This window comes from Pyxicephalus adspersus, chromosome 1, assembly GCF_032062135.1.
Source record: "Pyxicephalus adspersus chromosome 1, UCB_Pads_2.0, whole genome shotgun sequence".
NCBI classification, from domain to species: Eukaryota; Metazoa; Chordata; class Amphibia; order Anura; family Pyxicephalidae; genus Pyxicephalus; species Pyxicephalus adspersus.
In genome coordinates this window covers 123449100-123461944 of record NC_092858.1, presented here as the reverse complement: position 1 = coordinate 123461944, position 12845 = coordinate 123449100, and the positions used below count along the sequence as shown (strand labels likewise).

The window sequence follows — 12845 nt, the reverse complement described above, 5'->3', positions numbered from 1 at the left end:
AACTTGATAGACCTGACCTACTATGTAACTATGTCTGTTGTGAAAATTAAACAAACATACATATAAATTGGTAAAATTACACAGTAATCAAAAAGGTGTCACACAAAATTATTAAAGGTGATATAGTATAGTCTCTGTCCTTGAGCGTGAATGCCTCGATCCCAGCGCATTTCACCCATTGGGCTTCTTTAGAGGAGAGTGAGACCAGAAGGAATGCTAATTTTTCGCTCAGAGGCTCTAACACCATATTTTAAAAAGTTGGAACTCGTTCTGTGCCCTGATGAATAGGCTTCATAAATAGGGTGAAATAGAGTACAATATTACCTTTAAAACAGCAATTAAAATCATTTACAAAAATGCTGATCATCTTTTTTTGCTCCTTATTGTGTTCCCAAATTTTAAAGTGTCAACCCCAACTGTCAATAATAAATGGTGATGCTGAAAAGTGGCTTTTATAATTGGGTTTCATATGGCGTAAACACAAAATTTACTTTGATTCAACCTCACTACTGAAGCACTTAAAGAAATTAATATAACATGAATACATGTATAGAACCCTAGATCAAAACAAAAATGTATAGTAGATTTATATTGTGGTTCTGTAAATATGTGCAACTATATTGTAGTAATTTGTTTTGTACATGATGAGATGAGCCAAGGTGTTAAATATGTAAAGTTTCATATGTAAACCCTACAAGCACAATTATCAGTTACCAGTATGTGTATTCTAGATTTATATTACAAGGATATTTGCAATCTTCATTTGCAGTATTTAGCCTACTGATGCTTGCGTAAAACTGACTACATTTCTGTCACTTCCTTCTTCCTGGGAACCAATTAAAAGAGCCTGCGTGTTATATTCACACGATCGGAGACAGGAAAAACTGCAATAACCTCATCACATGAGTAACAAATGACTTTTGGTGGTGTTTTATTAACATTAGTGTACAGTTGTCATATTTATAGGCAAGAGACATTGAATATTTTAAGTTTTTTGAAATCAGATAAAGTGGAAATCCCATTTTGATAACATTTTTATATGTTACTAATTATATGTTTAGCATCTGCAAGAGCACAATGCCATTGGAACAACATTTTCAGACAAATACAACTGGTTCTGTAGTGAAGACAATATACCATTTCCCTATTTTGAAGACACAATGGCTTTTTCTGTCTGATCATGTTGGCTGTTATGTGTATGGCAGTGTGTTTCTTTTAATTTATCTCCAATATATTACAGGGGGTTTACTGTGCTCAGGCATATATTGCTACTCAAGGCCCACTACCAAGTACTGTTGTAGACTTCTGGAGAATGATCTGGGAATACAATGTTGGGGTAAGAGAATAATTCTTAAATCAATAAAATATAAAACCACTGTAATTTTGGTAACTGAGCTTAGTATATAATGCATGACCAAATGATGATCATTGTGAGATGTAAACACATTTATTTACTATTTCACTTGCACTTTTACCTGCAGAGCATCTTCAAAATCCGCCCCTACCTGTCCCCAAAGACCACCAAACACGCTCTGACCATCTCTAGTCTCTACTGTAACCTCCTCCTCTCTGGTATTCCACTAACCCGACTCTCTCCTCTACAATCTATTATGCATGCTGCAGCCAAACTCATCCATCCTTCCCACCACTCCTCCTCTGCTGCATCTCTTTGCAGGTCTCTACACTGGCTTCCATTTCACCTTAGAATCAAATTCAAGCTCCTGTGCTTTGCCTTCAAATCCCTCCACAGTTCCTTTCCCACTTACCTTTCTGACCTCTTGAAAAAATATACCCCTCTAGCTGTTCCCTCCGCACCTCCAATGACCTACAACTGACTTCCTCACTCATAACCTCATCACGCGCACTGCTCCAAGACTTTTCTTGCGCTGTCTTGACTCTCTGCAATTATCTTCCTCATCCTATCCAGCTTGCTCCTACTTTCTGCTTATTTAAAAGAGCACTCAAAACCCATCTTTTCAAACTTTCCTACCGGTCTTCCTCTGTCTATTAAACCATCACTACTCACCCACCATTCATTTCCCCCCCTCCTGTTGTGTGGTACTTCCCCCACCTCATCGGGACAAAGGCTTTAAAGCCTTCATCTTACTAACGCCAGCTATTATATTTCTGTCTTTACAGGTTTTCTTTTATAGTGAAGTTTCAGATATTTTTAGTTTTACATATTAGGGAAGGTTTAAAACCTCTTGTAGTTCTTGATTCCATCTGTGTCCCTAATGGAGAGATTTTCTGCCATTTCTGTTTTAGTAAATTTTAGGACATTTTGATAGAAACCCTTGATAAAGGTTTTAAACTTCCACCTCTCTAGAAATGAGTTGAAAGCAGCCTAATGTACATTGTGTCCCATGCCTCTGTTCTAATCGATATACATCTAGCATGATGGATCCTTATACAATATAATTCTGTAAATGTAAATCTAAATCTGACTCTTCTGTGGCTTCTTTTATAAACTGCTTAATGTGTCCTAATTTAGGGCTGCCATGTTATACTGGCAACTGCAAAGTTGCTGTTGTAGCTGTGTACAATGCTTATCTTCTATGTAGTGTCAAAGTTACCAAGCTACAATGACATTTAAATGTTTCTAATATGTTGTTTATTAACTAGAAAAAGTGTGAGCGCTATTGGGTTGAGGCAGGATGTGAAGTTTTACAGTGTGGTCCATTCTCCATCACATGTGTGAGTATTATGAGAATAGTTCCATTCTCTAATTATATTATATTTTTTATTGTCTAATCCACATGATATTCTGATGTTTGTTCTTCTAGAGTAATGAAGAAAAAAAGAAGGACTATGTGATCAGGAGCCTGATAGCAACTTATGGAAGTGTAAGCTCAGCTTTCCATTTCATACCAAGACTCGTATCCCAATTTATCTGTCACACTTACTACTTCCTAGCGAAAGAGCAGGCGCTTCTCTCCAGTTCCAGATTTAATCAGTATTGTCCATCCTCCTAGCCAATCAGAAAATAGCCTCTTCATCGCCCTTGGCTTTTAGCTAGCTCAGACACAGTACTTAGCGTTTGTGCAACTTGTCCCACTAGTGCCGAACCCCCTAACTCTGCTGAGCATTTCCTCTACACCGGTCTGTTAAGTGCTTTCCAAATCATGCTCCTGTGTTAACCCCTTTGTTGCCCAGCCTATTATTTTCTTGCCTGTTCTCCTATGCTATTTGAATTCCTCTGTGTCTCCGGTGACCCCTATGGCCCTTGTGTAACCTGTACCTCCTGTCGCTTCCTGTGTCTCCTGTGTTCCCCTGTGTCTGTGCTTACCCCGTGTCACCGGTGTTTATTTCTTGGATTTCTGATAAATGAACGCTTTTTTGCTTGCTGCCTGCCTTAACCCAATTTTTTCTTGACTATTCCCCAACCCAGGAATTTGGTACCATGCCATATTGTGCCCACACTGGTGTGCCCAGGAAATGCAACCATAACATCCTCACCACTGTAGGCCCTGAAAAAGACCTGGTTACTGCTTATTATCTGCACCTTGGCCCCTCTCAGGGCTCACACCACTACGGTGCAAGCTGTCATACCCCCTAGAGGCTCCATCTTTCCATGTGTGACATTATCTATTGGTACACATTAAACTAGATCAAACGTTTACCCTCTAATAACCTCCAACCAGTTTCTGTTTTTGAATTATTTAACAAGCTTGACTATTTGCCAATTTATGTAGCCTATTTTTTGTCATTTTTTTATTGATTCCCAAAAAAGTGGTTTAGTAAGAGTTTCCCAAGACTCAAAAAGTATTTCAAGGGGTAAAAGGTTCAGAAAGGCTGTTATAGGCTATAAGCCCTTTCAAGGTTTGCCCTGGGGTTTTGTAAGTTCTGAGTGTCCAGAGGTAGGGAGTTGTTTAAGCGGGTAAAATAGCTCTGAAACCAGCTGATCTTGGTATATCAAGACTTTATTATGGCTGGGGAGCCCTGTATCATTTAGACTGCTAAACTAAATATCTATATATAGAAGCATTGTCACTCTAAGGAAGAAAGTATGTAAGAACAACAGAACACCTCTCCTACTCATTGGGGGAGATGTTTCCCTAGTCCACAGGGAAAGCATAGAGCAATGTAAATTTAATTTTAAATTTTAATATTATCTGTTATACTTCTGTGTAAATAATTTATACTGTGATGTTCATCATATTGTTAACTATGCATAATCTGCCATTTGTCCTGCAGGAGATAAGAATAGTTCATCAGTTTCATTATAAGAATTGGCCTGATCATGATGTGCCTTCATCCGTTGATCACATTTTGGGCATGATAGCAGACATACGTGGTCTCCAGAGAGATGATAGTCCCCCAATATGTGTCCACTGCAGGTACTGTCATAACTAATATTAAAGCTATGAAAGGTGTGTGTATATATATATATATATATTTATATATATATATAGGGAAGTACCCTCTGTTCTATTAACAATGACAATTGTTACCAAAAGAGGTGTTCTTCCCCATTAGAGGAATTATGCTCACAACTATAAACTTTGGATTTCATTTCCCTTCACCTTATGCTTAAAGGACAATAGCAATCAGGACAAACTGAGAGTGCGTCTTGCCAGTGAGATCACCAGGCTGTAATACTTGACAAGTAATTTAAACCTTCTACATTAAAAAACTAAGTAACACGTGTTAGCTATAGATAATCTTGTATTACTTTTTTTTCCAATTTTATCTCATTTCAAATCTATTTTTCTTCCACATCTACAAACAGACCAAAAGTGACATTGATAATAGTAAGAACAAACTGTACCAGTACCAGAGGCACATGCAGCAACATTTGTTTTCAAAAAGAAAAAGCATTTGATTAAATGGTGATAACTGTGTGCTGGGTATATATATAATTAAAATACTATATATATATATATATATATATATATATATATATATATGTCAACAGATTATACCAGTAAATTTTAGTATTTATTCTATTATACAAGAGATGAGAACTCAGAGGTCATCACTTGTTCAGACTAAGGTATGTTTCTAATAAAAAATAAAATAAACACATTATGTTTGTTCTATAACAGGGACTGATGGACAAGACAACAATCTTTTATCAGCTTCAGCTGCCTCATCTCCCCACTTTTTAAGTTTTGTTCATTTATAATTGCTTCTTTTTCTACATCTTGTCCTTTGGCTCACCTCGTAGTTCATACTAGAATGTTAAAGTGGAATTGTAGACTCAGAGCACAATATACCTAAAATGCATGCTATTGGACAGCTACAGGCTTTATATCCTGTATGGAGGAGAAAGAGGAAAGGCAGGCTTTTTGTGGCTCTGAATTCATAAAAAAATTACAAACGTTAAAATGTTTGTCCCTATGTTGTATTGAAAAAAGACATTAATAAAGTTGTAAACATATTGCTTTATAATTACATATTACAATACATATGAGCTATATAAGCATTTAAAGTGAATTATACATGTGGAATATGTAAATCAAAAAATAGCGGTTCAAAATAAATAAAAGAGTTGTACTCAAGGGGTCATAATGTCTCCAATTATTTCCCGACGCGGCGTGACTGAATGTTTTCTGTGCACGCAGCTGGACTGAATCTACCACCTACACACGAATGCAAGCTATACCCAAAGTGCAAGACTAAGAGCCCTCCCAAACCAAGTGTTTAAAGCAGTATATATAAACAACCTTACTGTTTTATTAAACAAGAAGGATCCCCAGTCTGATAACAACATCCATACCGGGGCTAATTTTTTTTCTGTTTGTATATGTTCAACCGCATCCAATTGTCTATAACCACTCAAGTCTCTAGATCCCCTGAGGAAGCCATCTATTTGGCGAAACACGTTGGGAAATAATTGGAGACATTATGACACCTTGAGTACAACTCTTTTATTTACTTTGAACCGCTGTTTTTTGATTTACATATTCCACATGTATAATTCACTTTAAATGCTTATATAATAGTTCTTATGTGTTGTAATATGCAATTATAAAGCAATATATTTTCAACTTAGAATTACCTATATTAGTTTCTTTTTTCAATACAACATAGGGACAAACATTTTAAAACAGAGCCACAAAAAGCCTGCCTTTTTTCTTTCTCCTCTATACATCACTATTTCAGGCTTGGCAAGACATAATCACTGAACAAAGTTGTAGTGAGCAACTTTATACTTTGTACTTTATGAATATCTGACCCATCATTTTCCATACTGTATATGTGCAGCTTTTTTTATAGTCTTGGCAGCAGGAAAATGTTGAAATGTTGATTTCTTGCTGCTAATGTCAAGTTCTTCTAACAACCGACCAACATATTCAAAAGCTGACCAATGGTAGCCATTAGGGTTTCTTGAGACAAATGTATTAATTTTAATTAAATGTAAATTTAAGAGAAACTCTTTTTAAATCCTTTCCAGGTTTTAATTTTCTGCATCAGAGTACTCTAATAATACATTGACTGCTCAAGCAATGAGTAAGACTATGTAAAGTGTTTATTTAGTGTTAATTTAGTGTTAGTTTAATTACCATATATGAAAAACAAATTATTGGGAAAAAACTAACAAAGAAAAAGTGTACAGTTCTCTTCAATTCAATTCTATTTGCAACTTGCATATAGTATGATTACCCACCTGATTGCATGTAGTTTTCGGTAAACCCATCATACACAATTCTTGGTAAAGCTAAGGGAAATTGTGCAATCAGGTAATTTTGGCCAGTTTACATTTCTATATAAACAAGCTCCTGAATATTAGGTGCTAATGTAAACCAGAAAACACAGACCAAGTATGAAAGAAACTTGAAGAAAACCTGTAGTAAAAGAAACATACAGGTTCTCTACTTCTGCTGCCTAATTGTCATACTGCTCCAATTCATATGACTTTGAGCTACTGACCAGAACAAGTATGCAGATCAGGGGTTCTGACTTCCATCTGACATACTGAGCCTGATTTAATACAGCTCTCCAAGGCTGGAGAGATTACACTTTTAACAGTGAAGCTGGGCAAACTTCTTGAAAGTCATTTGCTATTTGGTAGCAAATGTTTTGAATCCGGAACCAGATACATTTCAGGTTTGCTGGATCACTCAGCTTCACTGATGAAAGTGTATTCTCTCCAGCCTTGGAGAGCTTTAATAAATCGGGCCCTTTGTTTTGTAAGGTTGTTTTAAATCTGTGAAATAATAATTCAGACTGGCAACTAGCTTTTTCAGAAAGAGGTCATCAATGGCAACTTTTATGTTTCTCCACATATTGCTAAAATATTAAATATATAATCTGGTCACTCATTTTATAAATGGATAGATTATTGTGTCGTTACTGTACTTAAAAAGAACATCACTGAATATACAGTATAATCACTGCACAGTTTTGGAATGAAATGGTGTCTTATATATAATAATATATTGTCAATATTATTCCTTATAGGAGCAGTATGAATTTGTCTACAATGCAGTAATCCATCTGTTTAGGAAAGAACTTAACAGACTCAATGGGACACCAGATTTAGAAGACCAAAATGTAAGTGTCCAAAATTTTAGGCTTGCCTATTATACCAGATTAAATAATCTAAGTAGTCTAAATGCAAGCATGTCATGGCTAGTATAAGGGACCAGCATGGTGCTGTACTTGGGTGACAAAAACCCACAGTAATTTATTGAATAAATGGGGTGGGATATTTTTAGTTTTTTAAAAGTTGTAGAGAAAGAATGCCTCTTTAAGGCAACGTAGATTCAAAAAATTTCATGAGTGGGTATAATTCACGAGAGTACAATAATAAAGCAAAACTGGTGCAATACTAGACAGAGTTCTGCTCAAGTGATTTTAGTAAACATATTTACGGATCTAAATAAAACTCAACTGAGAGATAAATACAAATGGATTTCCAAACATGTTAGTTTAGAATAGAACAATGAATACATCAATCTGTCTCTGGCCCCGACACGTTTCGCCATATGGCTTCATCAGGGGACAGATATGAGACTAGATTATTAGCTGCTCCCAGGTCACATGACCCAGTGACCCAATACCCAGATTCCTTCTCACTGTCAGCTCAGAACAGCAGATGTGACAACAAAGGGTTGGGGGATATTTATAGACAGTAAGGATGGGGAAGATAGGTGTAGACAATGGATGTCAATCAACTAGAAAAACAAGTGGCCTCTGTCTGACTTTCTGCAGTTTTTAATATGCATTGTGAAAACTTATAATGTGCAATAAAATCATAGTGAGCAATTTCAGTCCAGGAAAAGAGCCTGTACAACAGTGCAAGACTGATGAGTTAAGGATTTATAGTTCATGAATTCATGGTTTATACATGCATACAATGGATATATTTTATCGTACAATAAGGGTAGGAAGTCTTGCCAGTATTTTTGTAAATTTTAATTGTAAACTCTTAGGATATATTAGACTATTCCAATCCATCCCCAGTTGACATAGCTGGACCAGTTTTGGGTAGGGTCTCCATTAAAATGCATAGAGGTCCGGAGAAATCTACTTTGTACTTTTGAACTTTGAATAGGTGTATTTTGATCTTTGGGATAAACAGAAAATTTGCATTTATTGTTACATTTTAGTACTGGTTTATAGAGTATTTACTGTTTTTATTTTCGAATATACAAGCAAGCAAATGCCTATAAAGGGTACACTGCATGGTAAACTTTAAAAGTCAACTTTGCTAAAAGTAAAGTTGTCCTTTAAAATGAGGAAGTACAGGTGAACTCAAGCTTGTGCAGTTAAAATTTTTTTCCCAACCGAATATAATAAGGAATCATAAATACACTGAACATCTTGTTAGAACAACGAAATTGTAAATTTCAGATTCTCCTTGCTACTTGTTTTCAACCTTGACTTTTTCTAAGAACTAGTCATACTTTATAATATTATTCCTAAGATTAAAAACAGCCTAATTTCCTTGAATAGTGTGATCTGTAGTGAAATGTGCTTTTATTCCCTCTTGAGCTTTTTAGAGGCCCTTCATGTGCCGGAGACTTATATTTGAATATGTATGTAGAAAACATCAAACCATTCAACTATCTCATCTTTTCTTTCTAATGGTCCTTAATGAGCGACTTAGTCTTGTTTTATCATCAGATGTGCCCTACATTGTACTCCACATATTAAACAGAGCTGGCCATGAATCACCAAGTACAGCATTTAAATATGTGCATATGTCCCCTAAGGGATTTTCACTATTTGCTGTCAGTGTTCAGATGGGTTTATAATCATTTTTAGCTGAACAATTATTTTATTTATCAAAGTGTATCATTATGGTCAAACATTACTGTTAGTTTATTTTAAGTAAACAGGGATGTACATACCAATGATAAACTTTTACATAATTTGCAGGAATTTGAAACTGTGCCACACCCCTCAGATGCTCACAAAGATTTAACAAGATCGTCTAGTAGGTAAGTATTTTAAATGGTTGTATACTGAATCTATGGGATCATTTACTGTTCTGATCAGTCAATCCAATTTCTCAACCTGAGGATCATGTGTGACACTTCAAAAGCCTTGTACAGGGGTTGATAACAAGCGCTTATTACTTTTGGAAGCACTCCAATATAATTATCCAAAGCTTAATACGAGTTTGCAGATCAGAGAGGCAGCTGTTCACTGACGTTCTTTATCAAAGTCATAAGGTACAGTAAGATAAGGTAGGAAACCATGGTGGGCTCAATCAGAGACAGATTTCCTCCTATCCATCCAAAGTCTCGCTTATGTTTGCAAATTAAAAGATAACTATAGGTAAAACCCAAAATGACATAAATGATGTAGCATGTCACTAGCATTATTATAGTAGTTTATGTATTATGGTTTGATTAATTGTTGTTACTGCTGTCTGAGATAGAGAGGTAGTTTTAAATGAACTTTAGGTAAAAGACACACATTAAAGCCTAACTCCAACGGACACTTTTTTAGTAGTAACATCAAATTTTTTTTTGGGCAAAGATTAGGCATTAACAAAAAAATGACTGCTGTAAGCACCCCACTGATGTAGTATGACTTCTTCTATCTGTTTCTAGCAGCACAAAGTGAAGAAGGACCCTGATTCCTTTTTCACCTCTAGAAATCCTTTTTCACCTCTAGAAATCCTTGTGATATACCCCGTCTGGGTTAAGGTGTTTTAGAACCTGACCCAACTCATATTAATGTTGTCTGCTAATTTGCTATAGCTGTATGTGACTTTTATATCTGGACTCTGAATGCGGTTGAGCCTAGCTTATGCATTACTTTTTTGTTCTCCTGTAACTGACAGCTTTGCTGAACAGCTTAGCTGGTTATTTGTTACAGAGGTAAACAAAGAAAGTAATTATATAGAATTGGAATAAAATAAGAAAGAACAAAGCAAAGAAAAATATGAAAAAAACATCATAAGGATGTGTATAGTTAGGGAATATAGGGTTAGGGTTAAAGGGAATATCTAAAATTTGACCAGACATCTGGGAAAATCAGTGAGCTGGGTCATGTACAGAATTTCTTCTAGTTGCCATATTGAGTGTAAATGGTTTCAAGGCTTTGTTTATGGGCAATTTTTAGTTGTATTGTTTCTTTAGACACAGTTGTAAGATTTGTTGTTTTTGGTACTGCCTTGTCCTAAAATAAACATACAGGTTCCACAAACATATTGAGCAAAGTAAACACGTACAACTACCATATTTTCATGTTACAGGTTCTCAGTTTTACTGTGTTTTTTACTGTGCAGTGTCTTGGGTTTAAAATCAATTCCTGGTTTCAAATGACTATTTAATACATATTTGCAGAAAAAAAATATGCTAGGGAGATTAATGCAATCCTGCATAGCAGAAAAACCCAAACAGATGAAACAAACTATCCAAAACATTCACTGTAAAGCTCCCAAAGTAAATAGGCCTGCATCAGGAGTAAATCAGACAACACAATATTGTATAAATGCTGCAAGTGAACCTGTTGGTTAAAAAAAGTTTGGGCTTAACCAGGTATAGCTAAAGTGTATTAAATGTTGTGGGATACATATTGTATGCTCTAAAAATACTAATTTTGGACATGAAACTTTAACTATTGTGCAGACCTTGAATACTGACTTAGTCTTGTTCAAAGTCATACAGGTGAATGCATGGTGGAAGAGGAAGGTAGAACACATGTGTGGAACTCATCATCAACAGCACATAATGCAATAACATCTAATAGGTGTATGGAACCTTTGCCAGTAACAAAGATGTATAAAAGTTGTGATGAACTAAATCAACTTACAATGCAGACACTGGAAACACAAACTATGCCACAGCCTTTTCCAAGGACAATACTAAGCAAAAACTCTCAAGATCTCACCAACAACAAAATCCTTCATCCACAACCAGCTACTGAGAACAGAAGAAGGTACAGTGGACATGCACCATTAACATATGCCAAATCCACACCACTGGAAGTACAGAGACAAGTTTCCAATTCTATGCAGCCTATCGAAACATCAGATGTTTTTCACCATGTTCAAAAGGATTTAGCATCTAGTTTTGATAAACAAAGATTTCTTGGTAATCACCATCATCATCAAGATTCTATTTTTACTGGTTCTCTGAAAAATATAAGTACTGTTCATGGCAGTCATCCTTATGTCCGCCTAACTGAAGATCCTTATTTTTCTCCAACATCATCTTCTGATCCAGGATCCCCAAAGTTTGCTGATTTTTGTGTTGAAACTACGTACCCTGGTAGTCCTAATGCAAATGTGCAAGATTTAATAGATCTTAACTTTCCATTGCCTGGTTCAAATAATATATCCCAGATTGATCATTCCTCCAAACCTGAACCAATCCAAGAAGTAGATGTTCCACCTCCTAACAATCAGAACAACACTGGTAAGTGTCTCTAAAGGTAATTATAAACAATATATATATATATACATATATATAGATATTTACTCTGAGCAATGCATAAATTACCCTCAGTAACCCTGCTAACCTACAAAAGTTTTATTGAATTTGGCTATTTTTATCAGTGGGGATTGATGAGCATATTGATTGACAGAGGTAAAGGACAACATGTTTCTCTCTCATTTGTTATTTGCAGACTGTTAACATAAGGGTGGGCTGTTTGACCTAAGGTGAATCTAACCTTATTTGCCCTAAGTGTCACTTGCATTTAGCTCCCACTAGACAGCTAGAATTTTACCCATGGCCCCTCTCCAACTATGTACGTGGCTAATGATTTACAGTTCTCTATGGTCTTTTTAACTGTCAACTACTAAAAGTGTCCAAAGATTTATATTTCATGAAAAAAGTGAAATATTGTAATTTTAGAACATCATATAAAAAAGAGTCATTGATTACAATGTTTGATTCACTAGGTTAGAATTTATCGAAGGTTAACATGGATAGATGCCCAAGGGCTGCTCAAAGCTGTCCAGAAGCTACATGATTCCTCCAGGAATTGTGCTGCAAATCACTGCAATCTCAATGACAATGCAACCACATGCACAACATAGTTCCAAACAGCTTCCATATGGTTGAAATGTTGGGAGCACCGTTTAGCAAGCAGATCATCACAGGTCTGTAGAGGCCTTAGGCTACGTCTACATGGACTGTTTCCCCAGTGTTTAAACTGAGGCTTTAAAAAGCCCATTTTTGAAATGTAGGAGTTTTAAAAATGCCCATTGGAAAACTCCTATGGCACTTTATGCTGCATTTTACTGCATTTTTACCACAATTATGTTTTTCAAGCATTTATAAACACAGAAAATGCATTTTAATGTTTAAAATGTTGCAAGGAGCTTCATCTGTAATGCTCAAAAAAGTGCCTTATGGAAAAGCAGTAATGTAGATTGGCCCATTGGAATGCATAGGAATTTCAGACAGGGATTTTAAAGCCTCAGGGTAAATGTTTGA

The 12845-nt window shown here is 35.8% G+C and overlaps 1 protein-coding gene across 1 annotated transcript in view; it reads left to right on the top strand.

Annotated features, from left to right (window-relative positions):
• The window catches only part of PTPN22 (protein tyrosine phosphatase non-receptor type 22), a 59458-nt gene that overhangs the window by 34470 nt on the left and 12143 nt on the right, over nucleotides 1–12845 (top strand). Inside the window, exons 4-11 of the mRNA XM_072413362.1 lie at nucleotides 1241–1336; nucleotides 2623–2694; nucleotides 2784–2843; nucleotides 4195–4342; nucleotides 4905–4993; nucleotides 7405–7497; nucleotides 9328–9389; nucleotides 11062–11819. Of these exons, the coding sequence (XP_072269463.1) occupies nucleotides 1241–1336; nucleotides 2623–2694; nucleotides 2784–2843; nucleotides 4195–4342; nucleotides 4905–4993; nucleotides 7405–7497; nucleotides 9328–9389; nucleotides 11062–11819 (1378 nt within the window). The remainder of the gene's footprint in view (nucleotides 1–1240; nucleotides 1337–2622; nucleotides 2695–2783; nucleotides 2844–4194; nucleotides 4343–4904; nucleotides 4994–7404; nucleotides 7498–9327; nucleotides 9390–11061; nucleotides 11820–12845) is intronic.